The sequence below is a fragment of the Mercenaria mercenaria genome, chromosome 7 (assembly GCF_021730395.1).
Source record: "Mercenaria mercenaria strain notata chromosome 7, MADL_Memer_1, whole genome shotgun sequence".
In the NCBI taxonomy this organism is placed as follows: domain Eukaryota; kingdom Metazoa; phylum Mollusca; class Bivalvia; order Venerida; family Veneridae; genus Mercenaria; species Mercenaria mercenaria.
In genome coordinates, this window is record NC_069367.1 from 81,233,633 (window position 1) to 81,256,650 (window position 23,018).

At 34.7% G+C, this 23,018-nt stretch overlaps 1 protein-coding gene across 1 annotated transcript in view; it reads right to left on the minus strand.

Annotated features, from left to right (window-relative positions):
• Nucleotides 1-22,159, minus strand: part of LOC123553806 (monocarboxylate transporter 12-like) — a 43,076-nt gene extending 20,917 nt beyond the window's left edge. The window contains exons 1-3 of the mRNA XM_045343468.2: nucleotides 22,008-22,159; nucleotides 2,280-2,785; nucleotides 942-1,284 (exon numbers count right to left, since the gene is read on the minus strand). Coding sequence (XP_045199403.2) covers nucleotides 942-1,272 — 331 coding nt within the window. The 5' untranslated portion in view covers nucleotides 1,273-1,284; nucleotides 2,280-2,785; nucleotides 22,008-22,159. The remainder of the gene's footprint in view (nucleotides 1-941; nucleotides 1,285-2,279; nucleotides 2,786-22,007) is intronic.
• Between the last annotated feature and the right edge of the window lie 859 nt (nucleotides 22,160-23,018).

Here is a 23,018-nt window from a genome sequence, read left to right on the forward strand (position 1 = left end):
GAGATGTCTCCTATTGCTTATCTTTTCAAATAAATCTCCAAGCTTCGAGATCGACTGAAAACGGTTTCTGGTCGATTTCCGGAAAACACTTAGGCGTATGGCTTAGAATGTTGCCTGTAGTAAGTAAATGACCTCTTTTGCCGTGAAGTGGTTAGGTCAAATGTCAAGATCACAACATATTAAACCTTACCCTGCTAAATTTCTATAATGAACTTGTCCATCATTCAATTTGTGTATAAAACTGAGATATTTCCAATGGTTGCAGCACACACCAGGACCCATTTTAAATGTTTGTTACTTACATTTGTCAATGCATAATAAAAATCAAACGAAAAATGAAGTTAATGGTTGATAGACGACAAATATTTCAGTCAAACAAACACACTGTAAAGGCAGCTAAACTAAGATCCCAAATTATTGTAGTGCTGGTGTATCATCTAAGTGTAAAATGCTATATTTGTGACATTATGAAACTCTCAAGCAGAGATCTGTCATGTGATTCGGGCAATATGAATAAGGGAAAGAGAAGAGCAAAATAACCGAGAACTAGTTGGATCCTCCATTATGCGATACCTTTTTAGCGCTATTTTCGTACTTAATGTCCGGGTTTGTTTTCTTTTCTGATTAAAGGTTAAAAGGGTGCTTACCAAACAGATACTGACTGAATGGCGAACAGTGTAGGCCATAATCAGACTGCACGGAAGTTCTTGGTCTGTACGGGTCTAATCACTGGCCGCCAGAAGGCTAAGGGTTAAACTATGGTCTAGTTGCCTCTGACAGGCCATAATGGGTAGCATACATATTTTGCAAACTGCTTTTCTTCACTGAAGTTTTCAACACTTGATAAAAATGAAAGTAATGTCTTGAACGAACGTTCTGTGAAAGATATTGTTGCATATCATACTAAGTCGTGTATTTGTCACAATATCAACGTAACTTACCAACGCTTAACGTAACGCCAGGCACCAGTGACCCAACCCAAGCTGTCTCGCCTTTTCCACCTTTGAAATATTCCAGGAACTCCATGTAGAATATTCCAAACGAATATACAATACCATCTGCAATCACGTGAATTAAGAACGACGCAAGAACGACCATCCATCCCCATCCACCGTCTGGTGGTGGAATCGGTGTGTTATCTTTTGACATTGGTTTCCGTCCATTTTCGCTTGTCTTCGGCGACTTCCGTGAGTTGTCGTCATTTTGCGTCTCCTTCCCTTTAGCATCCTTCTCCCTTCCGCCTCCCATGTTTTGTTGAGAACTTTCCTTCATACGATATTAAACCTAAATAGAAAATACGCGAGAACTTACTCAGTAAAACGTTTTAAAACAATAAAAAAATAGCAAATTAATTCAACAAAAACATAAATTATTGATATAAAGTTCATCCATAGCTCTTTCTATATACATATATAACGTCAACTTTTTACCGCGTGACTAACGCTTTTGAAATTTTATTATGAGTGTTTTATGAGACTCGCTAAATCACCTTTTTCACTTTTTTACCATTACTAACGAATCAAAGTAATTCCTCAATTTCGAACAAGAATAACATGACAGGTCTCTGTAACCTATATATAGAAACAGTCAGCAGGCAGTCATAACACGCACTGATGAGAATTCATGGCCATTTACAAGCACTTGTTACAGTTTTAATAAATATCATTATGTAATTTTCAGTAGGGCATGCAGCGTATAGGCTTTTAGCATGCATTACAGAATCATGGAATATACAATATCTGTGCCGCCACGATAAGAAGGGCCATTTTGCAAATGACGTTTTCTGTTGTTGTTGTTGTTGTTGTTTTTTTATAAAAAAAAATTACGTTTGCTAATGTTATACTGCATACATGTCTCTGCTATATTTTTTTCTGCAAGTGAACTGAAATTCCTTTATAACTTTGCATTTACAATGAATATCCGTATATATCCGAATCATGCAGAACACGGGAAAGGTTATATTTGAAAAAGAGATCAGGTATTCTATATATGTTCTACACACCTAGAATAAATATGCGTCTTCGCATTAAAAGGACAGTCTTGGAGAACGGGGCCTCCGTTTTGAAAAACAAAAGATCCAATACATCTGGGGGACGACTCGCATGCTTTACACAAAATAAAAAACATTATATTCGCACAACAAATTTAAGAATTATTGTTATGTTTTTCATAAATCCAACAACAGAGTCAAAACATTTCCCCAAGTGCTTTTTCAGGACAGTTAATCTATGCCATGAGAACACAATTATGTGAGAAATAAAGATCAAGTGGCTACTTACTGTTTCATCGTAAAAGTCCAGGAACACTTATTTCCTTTCCTGTTACACTTATTTGTATCTTGGTGTCGTCTGCGCTTCAGTAAAAACTTTGCTTTATGAATCATTAAGCTCCTTCAGTATATCCAGTATGGTCTCTTTTTCCCAATAAAATGAAGTACTTTGCTTGTCAGACACGCTTAGAACACAGTTTTCAGTGTAAATGTATTTTATTGTTTATCATATATATTTCTGTGTTTACTTTTGTATGCTTCGAAGAAATATACGACCCTCGGGCTTCAAGCGATATCGTCGATTGCCCATCCATAAACAAATACACTTATAAATCTCCGACGCTTCGAGTGCTTTTATTATACTAAGGTTAAGAAAACTGAAATCTTGCAATGTCACGCAAGTTCTCGTAACCCAGCGTCTCTCTTCTAATCTGTCCCAACTATTCGTGTACCTGTCCGTATCTAAACTGCAGTTGTTACATCACTGTAAGTCGTTCAGCTGATAGCATCCGACACCTACAAGATAAAAGTATATCCTTGAAATAAGGCCGCAGCAAACTGTTTGATTTCGGTCATATGACACTGACCCTATCAAATACCTAACAATCTAATACTTGACATACTTCCTTAAAAAACTTTTTTGAAACAGAACCGTGACATTTACCCTATAAAACATCCACACCCCTATTATTAAGTAGGTATTGACCAATTTCCTTAAACGGCTATTTTGTCTTAAAAGGTTAATCATAAGAAGTATATCTTACTGAGACCTGACATGTTTTTCTATTAGGATTAAATGAAAATGGGCCGATTAAAAAATATTCTATCTAAAACCTAACCCCTTAATGTGCGTCCTCAAAAGCGTCCATTAATGCGTTCACCAAAACCTTGCGCTAAACATGACACAATAACATGACATTATAACTGTTTTCGATATCTGCTGCATAATATATCATAATTGTAAAATGACGCAACCCAACACTACTTAAACATTTTTTGATTATCTACATAAAAGTGATTTCACGTTTTATTAACTCAGTGTCCGTTTTCAAGTACAAAGACTGTACAAAATATGATAGGGTCGCTTCACAAATAATTTTCTGACTTATACTTCAATTTATGTAATTTAATTCCTTTTCTCTGCAACATTAGTTAATTCGAAAGGCAAATTTCATGTGAATGCATACTAAATCTGAAATAGCTAACATGTACAGTTCAAGAGGATTCACAAACAAGAGAAATACTAAATAATTATGAAGAAATTTCTCATTGTCTTCCACAAACTTTTTTAACTCATTTTAACTTCAACTATTAATCGCCGACAGGAATCGAATAGAATTTTGTCTAAGGTTGAATAATCTCTAAACAGTTGAAGGAAAATGTCAGATTTTGCAGGAAAACTCTAAACAAGATTATGTCATGAGGTATAATAAATAGTTTAAATCAAACATGAAAACTGACGCGTCTTCATTTTGAAATAAATTTCAGTGGGTTATGTTTTCTCTATAATTATGCTAAATCAACTTGATTTCTGTGACCCAAAATTCTACTTGAATTGTTGTGTCTACGATAAGTTGATACGAACGGTTTTGTAAAAGTGAAGTTGATTTTGGTCGTTGTATGATTCACAGAAGGGACTAAAAAATTTTAAAAAATGGTAACTCTAAAACGCTTATATGGATGTTAAACAGTTGCTACAATTTTTAGTACGTTAGTATTAACTGCAGCAACGTCGCGATATTTCATAAACAACTAGCAAATACGTCATGAAAAAAATATTAGGAGGTAAGGCTCTCTAACAGTTTCAAGCACAGTTATATTTACAAAGTTAAACCTCTCTCATATGTGCTTGTTTTTAAGTAATTATTACACCAAGATGAGATTTTTTCGGCATCGATAAACTAGGGTTTGTGAATGTTCACTGAAGCAAACACAGATGTGAATATGAAACCGTAACAATTCTCCTAAATCGTCTACAAAACATTTTGAAAGTGTGAATCCCTAATTTTCATAGTGTTATGAAACATACCAGTTTACAGATGAAACTAGTTATGCACATTGTTTCCCGATCATAAAGTCGAGTCCATTTATGCCTTAAGTCCCATAAGGCTTTAAATTTTATGTTAAAAACAAATAAAATAGTTACAAGTACAAATAGATGTTATGCACAAATGCGTGGTTAAAAAAGTACTACTTTCAATACTGTACATGAACGTCTACAGTGCCATAAAGGGAGAGAACCAAAATCAATAAATTCTAATAAACTTTCTATACTATTTTTCCTCAATATTCAAACCTTTGATAAATATTGGAGATTAAAATTATTGAAAACAGGATTTAACAACAAATCAATAGTTTTTGTATTCATGGCGGAAAATGTGGCAGCCATATTTCAAAAAGGCACTATAAAACTTTAAAAGACTAAATGAGAAGCCTTTTCAGTTATTCATAATTTTGCTAAATCACTATAAATACAACCACTTACAAGTCAGTGTAGTTTTTAATCACGTTTTTAATGGCCATATTTCATTTATTTGACAACAGAAAAAATATATTTAATGCAATTAAAATTTGACAAATCAGCAATAAAACTGGTGATATTTACAATAATTGTACCATCAATGATTTAAGTCGAGGCGATGCGTGTCTTGGTTATGATAAGGGTCATTAGTTCGGTATTTCAATATTGAAGTCACATATCTTTGTGAAGTTTTAATTCATTTTACACGCTTGTCTTCATCCCATTTTAATCATTGTACATGATATATTAACTGGGTGGCCTACCAACGTGACTTTTGCTATCGTACACACAGAGAATACGTCCCGATTCAGTATATTTTCCTTAGTACTTGGCGAATTTTCATAAGACAGAGAGTCAAAGCAAGCAAAACGAGTACTTTCCTCAGTACAAAACGTCTGCAATCTGTTCTCGGTACTTTTCTCGAAACCTTCGCCCAACTGCGAATTCGAACACTTCGCCCATCTGCGAATTCGAACACTTCGCCCAACTGCGAAATCGCGTACGTTATCTTCATTATTTAAACAGTCAGTCCACAAAATGCAGTTTGGTGAAGTGTTTGAGAAATGTATTTAGAACTGATGGCAGATGCTTTGCGCGGAGGAAAACGTTTATTTTGCTGTCTTCGACGCACTTTACTTTATGAAAATCCATTAAGTAACTAAAAAAATATACTGGCAAAATGTTACCCGAACTGAGACGTTTTCTCCCTGTGTACGGTATCCAAAAGACACGTGGGTTGGCCACCCTGTAAATGATGTGTTGCTTATCACATCGTATTCTCTCAGTTCGGTCAAATCTTCAATTATCCTCTCCATCGATTTCTCAATATCGACTCCATCTATTGTCTCTAACTTCGTATCTGGGTGGATATTACTTTGATTTATATCACTTCTCCTACAATAGGACACATCTTACTCAATATATAAAGCTTCTCTGTAACCCGTTACCTTGACAACGACCAATATCTTCACACTTGCATCACAATCTTAATTACAATACCTTCCGCTCCTTTTTAAATCTTCCTCGGCATCAAGCCATTTATCCTTTTTATTACATATTTAATTCTTTATTTTCCAACATTTTATAATCTACGTTATCTCTGCGTCTTTACTTGCAACTTATTTAAACCTCAGTATCGTCAGATTTCCAAATCAGTCTTAGTTCATTTATTCTACGTTTTTTATACACGTATTCTTACATTGCTAACTCTCCTTTGTTGCTATTGTTCTTCACTGACTAAGTAATGATTTCACATAAAAGAATGATAAACCGTATTCCTGGTCGTTTGAAATATTCATGGATGATCCATAATTAGAGCGTATCAAACTTGCACGGCATGGAAACTAAACCTATTAATGTATTTTTAGAAAAATGTTCTTCAGTAGTGTACGTGCATTACATTTCAGCATAAGAACAAACCTTAAAGCTTAAGGCGCACCAGCATCAGGATGAACTAAGATGTTTTCTAGATAATATAACATATAATGTTTACTAAAGAAGTTTGTCTGCAGATCCTCCTTCATTGACTAAATGTTTCAGAAAAAGTGTAAGATGAAACTGGTGTGAAATGCTCTTAAAAGCTTATTTTAGCTGCACTGCTGCATGTAATCCCGGAATCAAATCTCTTTTTTTCTTACAGAAAAGTTTTAATAAAGCAAACTATGTAGACCAACCTCAGAAAACCAACAGCCAATTTTTGTGTTTTTCTGAGAACGATTGACATCACTGATATTCTGAGATCAGTTTCGAAAACCAGTTTTATTATTAAATTAAACGTCCTTTAAAAGATGATACTAAAGAAAATATACGATATGTGCCCCCGACAGTATAATGTGACTGGATGGGATATCATGTCACGTGTCGCGTGATAGCACTATGAAGATTGGCATTGCTCTCACTGCCACAAGTAGACAAGCTAAACACCAAACCAAGTAAATGTTAGAATATAAATAGTCAATTAATTATCAAAAAATGTTTAGAAGTAGGGGCGAACATTGTCAATATAAATCACGCAAAATCAAAGTTTTAGCTGTCGTCTTGGCCAGACGAAAATCTTTTGTTTTGACTTGTCTTGACGTTGCATATGCTTACATGTATCATGAATAAATATTAGCATATGCTCAGTCTAATAATGATGATCGGTTGCCACTGTTTTACCCAATAAATACCACCAGTCATTAGGACCATTTTGCAGACACTTTAAATTCCTAGTATCACTGTTTCAAAAGCGATCTGTTTAAACACGTGTGAATAAAACATAAACAACACATTTTTACTTTGATATCTGTAATTCAAAGGTATTCTCAATATGAAATAAAATTTACTTGTATATAATTACCCCTTAATTTACTAGACAAATTACATAAATACTTGCGATATCTTTGCATTTGTGTAGCCGTACTTACATGCACCCATTGTATCTTTAAAGAAATATATTTCGGATAGAATGTGTTATTTCGCATTCAAGTGCGCTTCCGTCTGCCGGTGAAAATTAATTTGATAAGATCAAAAACATAAAATGAAAAATACAAACGCGTATGTAGTAGCCTAATATTGCGTCAGTATGTCTACAAGGCTTCATCGGCTTAGACATAAGATATTTCACGTGTATCAATGAAGCATGACAAGTCCAAATGTTTCTCGGTAGTGTTAGGCTATATGTTCGTTCCTTTCCACAAAGGTTTAGACTCTCAGTTCGGAAGTAAGTTGCTTAGCGCTTCTCTTTCACCAACTTCAAAATTTTCCACTGTCCCAAATAACCATCTAGTAATGTGACTTACAGGTCAATTTTATTCGGGAAGTTTTAAAAGAATGATAAGCAATGGTGTTTGGTTATAGCCTTAGGTGCATGACTCGAGACTTTCCGTACACTAGCATCATTCGTCGGAGTCCTTTAAAATAAACATCTCTGCTATAAAATCCTCTTTAATAGCACTTTTCTGAGAAAAAATAAAAATATCTCTTATCTCTGATGAGATGAGCCTAGAGAGACAACTTCATTCTTAGAAAATGTCCGTGTTTGTACAAGGAAAGAAATAAACATTATTACAGATTATTTGATCTGAACAGACTTTGTAAGTCTAAACTCTCCCTTGCATTTACTTGCATCCACCTCCCGGAAGTTTATGAAAAAAAGAGTTCTTGGTGAACACATTTACCGCAAAGCCTAAATTATATCCATACTTAATCGATACCTTTTGATGAAGTGGCGTATTAGAGAGAGTTAGTGATTTTCAACGCTTTAGTCGGACCTTATTACGTACAAGGCCTAGCTCTCTGTAAAACTGACGTTTGATCTGTTTTGATTTTGAAATATCTATTCTAAATCATTTCGATTATTTTCACAGATATGATCGTTTTTATTTAACTGTAACACTTTAATGTCATTATTATTTCCAAATGTCAGAAATTGCTGTTCACAATTTTGAAAAAAAAAATGTACAGAGTGATTTTACAGAATGATAATTTTATTTAGCGAATCGTTTTGTTCAGAGTTTGTCAGGTATGTCACAAAGATGTTGGACCATATACTGGACCGGGCTTACCCTGTGTGCATTTGGAGTGACTTTTCCTTGTTGCTCTGTTTTATTGTCGGGAAAACGCTCTGTTTCTATTAAAGGTGGATAATCAGATTTTGGCCATGTAACGGATTTGTTCGAAACTTTAGCATCTGATCATTTACACTCATTTATGTTCACTTAACATTTAATACAAATTAGATTTTCACTGGAGGTATTTTTAAAATTTCATTTTCTTATCCTGGGTGCCCAACCAAGATAGAGTTATTTTATCATAAGTATAAATTTGATAAACATACTTTGCCTAAGGAAATGTATAAATATTAGACATATTGTAATATATTTGTAAAGTATTTGCATTAAAAATTATGTATTTAGATGGAATTCATTAGAAACGCAAGTTTGAAAAATTATTATTACCTCCCTTTGCCTATCTTGGAAATAAATGAATTCAGAAGCTACACACAGCTTTAAAACTTGCATTTTGGTTCAGATTGTTTAATAGTTGATATGTCTATCAAATGCAAATGTAAAACTAGACATTGTATCGAAATAAAAAGAAATACCCAGCTTTTTATATACTTTCATATTAAAGGGGAGTAATTACAAAATTTTATAAAAATAATAAAATATACATTTCAAATAGGAATCTAACTCTATGTAATCGGTCTTTTGTTCCTTAAATAATTCTCTACCAGAATATACAAAAAGTAAAAAATGTCATTAAATGTTGTTTAAATGTGATTGACCACCTTTAAGACAAATTCTTGACACAAAATTGATAGGGGGAAACCTTACATGGGACCAAACTTGACATTTACCAGAACAAATACGGAACTATTTTCGACGCTTCTGGGAAGACTGGTATCATTAACATCAAAAAAAGATTTCTTTAACATTGATCGTTGTCATCGTTTTATTATCAATGTGTCACGTGCTTAAAAGCCAATATAAATGTGCACTCTTATTTAGTTTCGTTTTAAAGGGGAAAAAGACAATTTTAAGTTAAGTCGCTATATTTCTAAAGAAGGCTTTAACACATAGTATTAAACTGATAGATTATATGTTCTGGAAACACATGATATATGTTCTGGAAACACATGAGAGTTAGTTGTTATTTAACCAAATAGAATTGAAAAGCGTTTGTCACCGGGTACGCAATTATAAAACTTTAATTCCTCCGTGTTGTATTGGTCAAGATGGTAGGAAAGACTTTATTGCGGAGGCAATCCGGTGCAATCCGGGTTCGATTCTCGTCTGAGGCATGTTTTTTTTTATTTAGCATTTTTTTTTAAAATAGGTAAGAAACAAAAACACATGTTTTAATGTTCATAATATGGCCGAGTGTAAATGAAGATAATTTAGACCAAAATAATGAGTCCATTCCCTTAAGTTTAGGACAAAAAAATCCTGCGGACAAAACCCCCCTCAGGCGGACAAAATCCCCTTCATTTGTTTTACAAGATTTTCAAGTAGGACATTTTTGTGTATTTAAAAGGCTATAGACACCACTGTCATTTTTTTTTAAATTTTAAATGATGATTACACTTCTAATATATTTTATTTTCATACACAGTTTTGATGTATTATTTAAATTAACGATCCGTACCTTTTTTGAAAACTGGCTGTAGCGGAGGGAAATTGTGTTATGACTCTCGAATGTCTGTCTACCCAGACGTTTTGCACCTAAATTTGTCGGACCGTCCGTTATTGCAACCGACAACCTATTTGAGCACCGCCTCTTCGTAATTTCTAGACTGATAAATATGTGGTTAATAATGATATATCATCAGCATGTTATCTAAGCAAATATTGGGTGAGGTATTTTTGTTAGCGATTATCTAATGATTTGAAAAGTAGAAAAGTGTTTGAACTGGTCGCAAAACTATCAAGATAAGACTAATAACTCGACAAGTTAAAAGAGATCAACTTACGAAAGAAGTCAGTTACTTCACAATAATTGTGTGTTTGTTTGGGTAATACATTTGTGAAATAATAGATACTATAAATAAGTTCTGAATACACACTAAATTCTAAAAGAAATTTTGATTAGGTTAACATTTATATATAACATTATTGAACATTTAGTTCGGGGTTTCTTGTATTATAAATTACACCGATATTGCGTTATGAAAATTACCCCAAACAAACACTCATCCATAACCTCCAGCAGCACCTCTCGCCAATCCCCGACAACACTCCTTCCTAAACTTCCGAAACATTCCTCTCCAACCTCCGACAGCACTCCTCCCCAACCTCCGACAGCACTCCTTCCCAACCTCCGACAGCACTCCTCTCCATCCTCCGGCAACACTCCTTCCCATCCTCCAACAGCACTCCTTTTCAACCCCGTCAGTACTCCTTCCAAACCTCAATCAACATTCCTTCCCACTCTCCACCCTTGTGAACCTCTGACAGCACTCCCCTTCAAACTCCGACAGCATTCCTTCCTTAATTCTGACAGCATTCCTCCTAACTTCCGACAGAACTCCTCCACAACTCCCGACAGCACTGCTTTCCAACCTGAAACATCACTGCCTAACAACCCGGACAAAACCCCTTCCCAACCCCAAAACAGCACTCCTCCTTAACCTCTGACAGCACATCTTCCAAAGCTCTAACAACACTCCAACACTCCTTCCCAACCTAAAACAGCACTCCTCCACAACTCCCGACAACACTCCTCCCAATCTCAGACAGTACTCCTTTTCAATGCTCGACAGCACTATTTCCTAACTTCCGAAGAAGCACTCCTCCCCTACCCCAGGCAGCACTTCTCTCCAAACCGCGAAGGACACCTCCCCAACCTCAGACAGCACTCCTCAAATCCGACAGCACTCTTCCCCAGCCCCTCAAGCACTCTTCCTCAAGCTGTAACAGCACTCCTCCATAACCATCGGCAACCTCGACAACACTGCTCCACCCACCCCCATAGCACTCCCCGCTAGCAGAACTTGCAAGTTAAAGTATACTGTCGTTAATAAGAATAAGCCATTCGTAATAGTTAATGCTACTGGAGATACTGATTTTTTATAATGATGAAATATTTTTTATTCGCCAGCCGCTTTCATCGTGAAAATAAAACACTCGTTACCCAACAAGTGGCCCGTTTCAAATATTGCACAGCATTATGTTGTATAACGTGACATACGGCTCATAGTTAGTTTGATCATATGAATCTTGATATATAATCTCTACTGAGAGAGTTATTCTAGAATATAACACGTAATTTACAATATGCACTTGAAAACGATATTGTTGTAGTGCGGTCGGTCAAGTACTGAATTCAGTTCTCAAAATGACACATTTACTGACGTCGAAGCTCGTATGACTGACTAAAGTCACACCAGAAAGTTTATGTAATACGACGAGTTTCCAGGAATATGTGTAGAAGTTGGTCCCAGGTTTTAATGGTATTAAATGACTCTTTGGACAATGTAGTGCAACCGACTATTCATACACCAGCTGATGCCTCTACATCTATTTTTGGGTTTCGAACGCAAATCGGTGAAGTGCAGTACACTCGGCCGTGGGGTCTCCGAAACGTTTCGTGTTAATAGTTATAGCTGATGGCAAAAAAGAAACGATGTATTAGTTAGCACATAGCTGTACAAAATTGATTCTTTTAAAATAATCTAAGAAGTTTTCTGGTAGAGTTGTATCTTGAGGAAATTTCGAGGTCTACTGTCACCTTTCGGTATTTGTCGGGATATAATATTGGGTCTTGCTTTTTTGTGTTTCTGTTAGTTGGATCTCATTTGCTCGAGTTCCATCTGGCGTCTCTCTATTTTTTTTTTTTGTTAACGCATTTAAGACAAGTTTCTTGACACAAAATGAATAGTGGGGAAACCTTACATGGGATCAAACTTGACAGTTATCAAAACAAATACGAAACTGTTTTTCGATGCGTCTGTGAAAAGTGTTATCATTAACAGAACAAGGTTTCTTTCTCATTGATTATTGATACCTTATCCAAGGCCCATCTTTCACTGAAATATCTTATTTTCAGGTTTTACTTTCAAGTGTTTTAATTCTCATCAAATGTATTAATCTTTACTTAATATATAAATAAATATGAAATGTGTATGTAGAGCTACATTCGTAATTAAATTTCATGCAGTAACATTTGATAGATTAAAAACCTAAGTTTTTAGTGGTGGTATACATTTATACTGTGATTGCATGTACTGTTTGAAACCTTTGGCGTGGCACTGTTGATACATATAAACTTACTGATGTCATGTTACATAAACTGCTCTGATATAACTTCAAAGTCGAATGAATCGATGTACCTTTGATAATTAGTTTCATTTTGGTTTACTTATACATGTATGTTGAGATAAGCTGACGTAATTCTAAGTTATAACATGATTTTATCTGTTCACAGTTCTTATTAGTATACGATTCGCACGTTTTTAGAACTGGCTTCTGCAACGTAAAAACACTGTCATGACGTTGTATCAGACAGTTTCTACGAAGCGTTTTGCAACCAACACCAGGAATAAAATTATGTCAGACCGGCAGTTAATATGAAATGAGTGCCCCGAATTATGCGATTTTCTTTTTATAGATTGTAATTATGAAAAATGTTATTAATAATCATATAACTTACGAATATGCAAAATTTTGACTGTTTTACGAGATAGTTTTCTGTGCTACTGTTAATTTTTTCCTTTTATCACATGCAAAAAAGAATCTGACGCACTAGAGCTTCTTCAAGACTAGAGGAACGCTTTGTCACGACTTTAGGTTTTCTTATATCTTCGGTTACAGTGACTTTAACAGTTTAAGATATGAAAAGTGTCATAAACTGAGATCCACCCGACGTACAGAGGTACTCCTCATTTAACTTACAATACTTAAGAACTGCGTAGCTGCTATATGATTAAACCCACTCATCGATTATGTGTTCATATCAATCTTAATATATTTTGTATATTAATGTATTATCTCATGTTAACTTACAACTGAATTATTTTAGGAAAGCACGCATTTATTTACAATCTGCACTTGAAAACGACATTATCTGAAGCGCTGCACTCAAGTACTCATTACAGTTCTCTTCAAAATGACACATTTATAGGACATATTTTTTTAAGTCACAACAAAACTATTTAAGTCAAACAATGGCTTTCTTATCTAATGCTGGAGATGGAACCAAAGTACCCAGCCGGATTTTATAAGGTACGAGGATAAAGACCTGGGACAGGGAAGTCCCACCGATCGTCTGCAACACAGTTAGACACTTTTCGCACATAAAATTATTCTGTATGCTAAGCGGAGTTTTGAATCCACAGCCATGGGGTGAATTATTAATGCTAACACAGGCTCCTACATTTCATAAGATTCCCTAATAAAGGTTTAGAGTGGCTTATATATGGTAGAACACTACTTTGTAATGTTCATTACAAACTAAATCGGAAAGCCTTTAACCTCTGGTAAACTCTTAAACATACTTCAAAGAGTGCATTGCTGCAAAGTTGATACCAGTCTCATAAGATAGGAATATAGTAAAGAGCATGTGTATGTCTTGCGAGGAAACCGGTGTTTGTGCTTCCAGTTTTATTAGGCGTGGGGTTTAATTACCGCCTGTATAACTACGAAATCAAAGAAAAGCGGAGCTTCAAAAATATTAAATGAATACTTCAACACATAATGCTTTTGAAGGTATTGATTTACTATAATTTCTTTAAAAAGTGTCAGCGCCATTTGGTTCTATTGCATTAAAAATATTAGGAATAATGCGAAATATTTGATATTGGTTGGTACAAAATGATCGTGTTTATCGAAGTACCACAATGGTATGTTATATGCGAGTTTCACCTTTTTAGTTAGAATACTCTTTCTTGTGTTAGAATGGTCGTGCTTTAAAACAAGAGAAAGAAAACGACATGTTATTCTAATTCAGCCACTACGGACATGACCTGTACTTGTGTCGGTGCGACGTTAAAGTGAATAACCTAAAAATACTTTCTCGCAAAAATCCATTAAAAGTATCTATATACTCTGAAAGTGACTAGTGGTGCAAACTTATTGACATAAGATTTTTTAAGATGTTCTTATAAGTAACCAAAATATATTGTACAGAAGGTAGTAAACCGTTTCAACGCGTTTGAAATAATGCAGAAAGTTTACATTCTTCTTGCATTTTTACCACTAACTATTATTTCCTCCCACTTTATCACATCTAAGTGTCACATATTCATTCTGTGATTGAACATGTTGAAAAGTTTTTAGAAACTGTGGACGAGTAGCTTTACACTCAGCAAAAACAAAACAAAAATCCCGGGTAATCTGGAGATTGTAGAATATTAATTTGAATATTTAGAGGGAAATATCTATATTGCGCAAACCTATTTGCGGTCCATTTGCTTGACAAGTATAATACGCGGATTGTCTTAAATTCAGGAACTGATACGTCTTTCGTGTATATTATATTTTTTGTAGATGTATTATTATCAGAAATGCGTCCAGTTTAGTATCTTGTTTGTATCATTGTTTTGAAAAAAGTTATACAATTTAATGCTAACATTTATGAGTTGTCACGAAAAAGAAGGCAGGCATGCACAAGATACACAAAGTATTGAAAGGCATGTGCGTTAAATTTAATGATCTCTTGACTGAAAATAAACACGAGAAACGACTGAATCTTTAAATTGACAATATTCAGATATCAAGAAATTGGATCATTCAATCAGATGACATAAATATTGGATATAAGAGACCTAAGGGGCTTGTTTTGTGGTCGAATTCTAGTGTAGGTTATAATGCGTTTTTATAGTGTCATCTTCTATCCTCCTCAACCACCGACACCTTTAAGATGCCTATATCACCACGTCCCCATATGATACTGTTTGATATGAATTATACATACACAATTACTTTTCTAGAGGCAAATTGTCTCCTTATAAAGTCACACTTTACACTAGATTCTTACTACAGTAAAGTCATCATCCTGTATACAATACAAATCACAAAGAGTTGCTCAAAAAGAGCAAGTGCGGAATAAATGGAGATCTAAAGAAGCAGACGATAAATAATCATTACGTAAGAATGTTTAAGAAATGTTGTGTCACCCGACCTTATTCAATTGATCATTATCTCGATATATCACTAAAAATAAACAAACGACCAAACGTCCAGTAATTTCAGTATAGATTAGTAGGGTAGGGTCCTTATTATAGGGTCCTTTCGGTCAAGTATCATCCATATCAGTACAGTAACTAAATACTTCTAAGTTCAGAAAAAAGCTTCACAATTACACGTGTATGAGAGACGTTCGAGAAGAAATGCCACCGCCCTTAATAGATCAGTACAAATATCACTAAAATCAAATAATAACGTACTATGTAAGTTTGATTAGGTCATATCAACCAGCAATAAAAGGTATTTTCATTGGCGCGGATACTTTGTTTGGCTGGCTATAAAAATGTCGTTCAGTTGCGTAAAGTGGAATTATAAAATTGTGTTTCTGTAAAGTTTTTATGTGTATGAATAGGATAACTTTGACATTGACTATAAACGCAGGTATTATTATTGCAACCGTAGTATGGAAAGATACGAAAACCCGGAGTTTACACAGAAAAGTCTTTGGAATGAAAAAAGAGCCTAAATTAGTAAACAAACAAGCAGTTTGAAAAATACAAACCAGGTTGCAATAATTTTTGACCATTTTTATATACAATATATCCGCCGTTGCAAAACCTAGGGACCCATTACCTATTTCTAGTATGTGAAACACTTCAACAGGTTTGGTTATCCTGTTTATAAGGATCTGGTTTAACCCTACTGACAAATACTAGCACTTCTGGAAAATACCACTTTACAAAATGTCAAAAAAGAGATGTTGACTAGACAGTCCTCCGGGCAATTCGAAGACAAAGTTAATTAGAAACGTAGACTTTACAGAAGACATTGTGTAACACAGCAACTAAACTATTTGGGAAAATAACTGAAGTGATATAATCATGTGACTTCCATGTCAGGTTTGGTCAAGCAAGTTTTTGTAACGCATCCGGCTTATAAGATTTTACTTGTGTTGCAACTAAGTTTTTTATGGGACATCCGGATACTAAGAATATCTTAGAATTCCTGAATTGATTTCCGCCTCTGTAGAAAAAAATATATCGTTTACAAATTGTTTTCTTTCTGCCTTCGGCTAATGAGCTACCTTCTCCGGGGGACTTGTCAAATGTGCAAATTGCGATATTCGTATTTTCCGTATCTCTAGTATGTTATTATTTCACTCTAAGTGCACTGGCACCAGTCATGCCTTTAAGATTAATCTCTATACTCCCTCACAGAACTGTTTGAAAAGAAGTTATATTCTCATTCATCTTTGACTCTCAGTCAAGAGAGAAAACAAGTTTTCAGAAATAGTTTCACCATCAGTACTGAAGAAAATAAACTACTTTAAACATTTCTTGATCTCAACACATGTTGCAACACTACACTTATATTTGTAGCTAGCCTAGCGCAGTGTCTATAGTAAAATCACGTGTCATCATTGTCTGGGGTCAGAGTTAAACATCAAGTTTAATATGGAAAATTTGAAACTCCTTATGTCCGAACGTGCAATCAACTCAGGGTCAGAACAGGAGTCAAAGTTCAATACAGAAACTGATAGGGAAATTACTATTTTCTGGTTTGCCTATACGGCGTAAAAAATGTTTGTTTCCGGTATCCCGACCTACTCTAATTTTTTGGCCCGACCCTAAATGTTTTTATGGCATTGGAGAATTTTTTTTCAGTTTTTTAACAAGAAGTTCAAACTACACTTTTTATGCTTTTAACATGGTCAGTGGTGTTAGAAATCAACTTACTGATGCTCTAAAGGCATAACATCCTTATTTGTATTCATTTTTTGACACAAAAATAATTTCCGGAAAGTCTCACTTAATAAAACAAGAGGACCATGATGGTCCTGAATCGCTCACCTCTTCCCACATGACCCAGTTTTGAGTATGACGTCGTTTTTTATATTATTTGACATAGTGACCTAGTTTTTGCGCTCATGTGACCCAGTTTTGAACTTGACCTAGATATTATCAAGATAAAAATTCTGACCAATTTTCATGAAGATCCATTGAAAAATATGGTGTCTAGAGAGGTCACAAGGTTTTTCTATTATTTCACCTATTGACCTAGTTTTCGAAGGTACGTGACCCTGTTTTGAACTTTACCTAGATATCATCAAGGTGAACATTCTCACTAATTTTCATGAAGATCTCATGAAAAATATGGCCTCCAGAGAGGTCACAAGGTTTTTCTATTTTTATACCTACTGGCTTAGTTTTTGACCGCACATGACCCAGTTTCGAAACTGGCCTAGATATCATCAAGGTGAACATTCAGATCATTTTTCATGAAGATCCATTGAAAAATATGGCCTCTAGAGAGGTCAAAAGATTTTAATAGTTTTAGACCTACTGACCTAGTTTTTGACCACAGTTGACTCAGTTTCAAACTTGACCTAGATATCATCAAGATGAACATTCAGACCAACTTTCATACAGATCCCATGAAAAGTATGGCCTCTAGAGAGGTCACAAGGTTTTTTATTATTTGACCTACTGACCTAGATTTTTATGGCTTGTGACCCAGTTTCAAACTTGACCTAGATATCATCAAGGTGAACATTCTGACCAATTTTTATGGAGATCCATTCACAAGAATGGCCTCTAGAGAGGTCACAAGGTTTTTCTATTTTTAGACCTACTGACCTAGTTTTTGACCGCACATGACCCTGTTTAGAACCTGACCTAGATATCATCAAAATGAACATTCAGACCAATTTTCATACAGATCCAATGAAAAATATGGCCTTTAGAGAGGTCACAAGGTTTTTCTATTATTTGACCTACTGACCTAGTTTTTGACGGTACGTGACCCACTTTCGAATTGACCTAGATATCATCAAGATGAACATTCAGATTAACTTTCATACAGATCCCATTAAAAATATGGCCTCTAGAGAGGTCACAAGGTTTTTCTATTATTTGACCTACTGACCTAGTTTTTGATGGCACGTGACCCACTTTCGAACTTGACCTAGATATCATCAAGGCGAACATTCTGACCAATTTTCATGAAGATCTCATGAAATATATGGCCTCTAGAGAGGTCACAAGGTTTTTCTATTTTTAGACCTACTGACCTAGTTTTTGACCGCACATGACCCAGTTTCAAAATTGACCTAGATATCATCAAGATGAACATTCAGACCAACTTTCATACAGATCCCATGAAAAATATGGCCTCCAGAGAGGTCACAAGGTTTCTCTGTTATCTTACCTACTGACCTAGTTTTTGACAGCACGTGACCGAGTTTCGAACTTGACCTAGATATCATCAAGGTGAACGTTCTGACCAATATTCATGAAGATCTTGTGAAATATATGGCCTCTAGAGAGGTCACAAGGTTTTTCTATTTTTAGACGAACTGACCTAGTTTTTGATGGAACATGATCCAGTTTCAAACTTGACCTAGATATCATCAAGGTGAACATTCTGACCAATTTTCATGAAGATCTTTTGAAATATATGGCCTCTAGAGAGGTCACAAGGTTTTTCTATTTTTAGACCTACTGACCTAATTTTTGATGGCACGTGACCCAGTTTCGAACTTGACCTAGATATCATCAAGATGAACATTCTGACCAACTTTCATAAATATCCCATGAAAAATGTGACCTCTAGAGTGGTCACAAGCAAAAGTTTACGGACGCACGCACGGACGACGGACACCGCGCGATCACAAAAGCTCACCTTGTCACTTTGTGACAGGTGAGCTAAAAAAATCCAAACAAAAAATTTCCGACCTACCTACCCTATTTTTTTTTAGCATGTTACCGGAAACAAAGAATTTTTTAGGCCTAAACAGAATCGACATGAATCTTATTAGCCACCACGTGTTTCTGGTACAAATGAAGTCTATTCAGCATAAAAGTTAAAACGAGTAGACGTACGAGAATACGCGTACACCATTCTGAACAGCATATTGTGAAGTATGAATGAGGTGGGTTTTTTTTGGAGTGATTATTATTCGTGACCTGCTAAAGTTGACTAGTCAAGCATTATTTGTGACCTGCTAAAGTTGACTAGTCAAGCATTATTTTGTCAATAAACACATTTTACAACTACTCAATTCATTGTCAGTCATGCATTTTGACAAATATTGTATCATATATTTGAGTTACATGTTATTTTAAAAAATGGCATATACTCTAGGCCCATTTAATGGGGTTGTGTGTCGATTTATTTGTAAATATTAGATTTTATTATGTTACCATGTATACAAGTCTCCATAAAAAACAATTTAATGCTATTTTATACATCCTTAGTGCAAATGACTTACTTGGTATTCTTAATGCATGTACAAGTCATTTGTGAAACGTTTCTCCACACACAATATCATTACAATACCCTGCATGTTTTCTGTTTTTTTTCTACTTAAAGGTTGTAAGAGTTGATCATGTGACCATGAAATTATTGCATATGAAATGAGATACTGTATAAGTTACTGAAATAAAATCATGTTCTGTTCTGTTCTGTTCGTATAGTTGAGCAGGTACACGTCTGTTATTAATATGGATGAACACACAATGAACTGTCAAACATTTTCTTGCTAAGTAAACAACCATATTTATTTCTAATATCTCAACCGACATGATTTCATTAATGATTAGTAAAACAGATATAAATTGCATACATGTGCTTAGTCATTGACATAATAACCTTCGTATAATAAACATGTTACAGAACATGCTAGAACTATATAAAAGACACCTTATTCCTGTACAAAAAAACTTCAATCATAATCTACAAAATCATATTTTTTCCATTAGCAGCTCAGCAAATCTTTTCTATGTCTACATTATAAAGCAGTGCGAAAAAAAAAATACTGTTTCAAACAACGGTGTGATAATCAACCTGGCGGGGAGACATACATTTCGGCGGTTTGAAAAACCAAGGCGACGCGGTCAGAAAAAAGCTGGAGTAAATAGTAAATGAATGAATATCAATCAATCAATCAATGCTTAGATAATAATATCTCTCGGTCGTCTGCAGTAATTGTCATGTTTGTATTTTAGAACATTTTATACACAGTTCTATTATTCTCGAAAAAAATTACTTGGGCTGAGAGAGTAGGTAAGTATCTTCAACAGAATTGATATAGCCTCTATGCTATTGTTGGATTTATACCAAAATAAACTGAAGTAGTGCAAACATGCATGTGACAGTGGTGCCAGCAAACAACACGTACTGAAAACAGGCACAATCTGTATAGATGGCAGCGTCCAAATATAAATGACTCAGGAAGGTGTGGTAGCGGTAAATGTCAAATAGTTACTCTGCAAGATCATGCAATAGGAATTATATAATCATAATCAACGAGCTATAACTTCTTTGTCATAATTTTCTACGCATATAATATGATATGTTTTATTTGTTGTTGTTGGCTTTTCGTATGTTATAGATGATTTCATCAGCCGGCAAAAAAAACACAAAAACAACAACATTTTCCGCACCTGATTGTTACAATACTAGTAACTGCATGTGTAAAGGTATCGTACGAATATTTATTTGCACGAGACCCATACATATATTCAACAGTTCCTGTTGAAATACAATCCCTGTTATAAAAGATATATCAGTCCTTTTTAAAGGAGTACAGTTTAGCTTTTCCGTTTTCGCGCGTATGTCTTTAAAGCAAAGCATGAATTATGAGTATATAAACGATAAATGGAAACTATATGATACTTTGACCGATTTATTATTTACCGCGAAAAAAGCTTTTGTCGTCGTCTGCTGCAGCACAGCATGTGTGTGTCGGCTGCAGTATTTAACACAAAGCAATTTCCAATAAACCAATATTTATTTTCTTTGTTGCTGTTAGTGAATAGAGGCAAGCTATCGATTATTGTAAATAAGCATTAATATTTTGTTTTGATCAGACGGAATCATGCGTATCTCTCCCCAAAGCAGAACAAAATATTGACTAAAACTATCAGGTGTGAGATAAAGGTCAGCATCAGAAAATCCCCTGAGTGCCGGTTACATGATAACCATACACTGAGACATGCAAGGTTGGCAGAAAACTGTAAAAGTATGTGTATGCTTGCTCACATACAGACAAAAAAGAACAAAGATGTACATGCGAATGTAGCACGAATATCAATGCTCAGTTTCCGCACAATTCAAGTAGAAATTAAGTAATATATAAGTGGTCTTCCGACCCTGTATTAATTAATCCGCCCATCCCCTGCGACATACTGTAGTTTGATATCATCAAATTAGCATTACATCTTTATTTGACTCATTCCTATCCAGTAACTGGTTCATATTATTTATTTGAATCAAAGTGTATATTAAATATATGCTCGTTTATAATGACATTTATAAGCATGATCTCCATTAAGTTTCCAAAATGTGGTAATTTATTACGCTATCTACAAATAATCGTGTTATTCTAGTGTAACTTTATAGTAGGCCTACTGAACCATTAAAAATATCGTAAACATGTTTACAAAGGGCCTTGAACTGCAACGAAACATGCCTTAATACTATAAACAAATCCAATTGGCAATTGCGTTGGTTTAAGAATGTAAACAAAGTAAATATCGTGTAATTGTACGCAGTTCCTTTTAAAACGCGGTTAGGTTTAAGAATTAAATAAGAAATAAATATCAATACTTACCTTCCATAAGAAATAAATCACTTTTCAAACACAAAACCTGTCAATATTAAGTGAAAATTTCCATTTGTTTCAATCAGCTGTTTACCAGCTGCTTGTAAAACATAAATCACGTGATCAATTTTTGTAGTCACATGATGAGTAATTATCTCCCGTGATTGGATCCAGTTACATCCCATACAATAAGGTTACATGATACTAATTCATCTCCTTTAGGCTATACACCAGTAAATAAATTTGCTATATGTTCTATATAAAATTAACAATCTTCTGAGAGCTGTAACACATAGCCAGGCCCATTTTAAGAAAAGAATTACTAGCCTTATGTTCTTAAATGACCTATAAACCACCAAAACACAGCAAGAAATGTAGGGGTCATGTATCTTCTAAGAGAGATTTTTGTCTGACAAGTCAACACTATGGAATATCTTCCAAACAGACAGTTAAAATATGGGCATGAAACATGAGTAATAAGGTTTGTTTACATTTCTATAAATGCAAAAAATCTCCTTGAAAATGCTACCAAAATGTCAAGTATAGATGCACAAAGAAATAAAAAAAAAGGAACTAGCTTACATAAAACATGAAAATGCTACTTTAACAGGGAAAAATTTGAGGATTGTTTCTTTACGCCATTATCCGGAAGTGCTGCTTAATTACCTATTTAATACTACTGGACCTTTAGTTCATTTTGTTATGAACTGTTATTTCTAAATAAATCACATAAATCTTGCTAGTACACCAGTCGCGTACAATTAAGCCTATGCGCGAACACCCATTTGTGTCTCCAACAGAGAGTATTGCAAGTGTCGTCTGTACTGAATGTTGTAGCCTCATTAACTTTTGATTATTATTGAAATTAAATTCAAATACTTCCACATGAAAAACCGCTATATATACATGTATGTACGTACATTTGTCTAAACGTTTGTTATTAAAGGGCACAATTTAAGAAAGATGTAAGGTTTAACCATGGTTTACTTAATAAATGAAGACAATTTTAATTAATTAAAA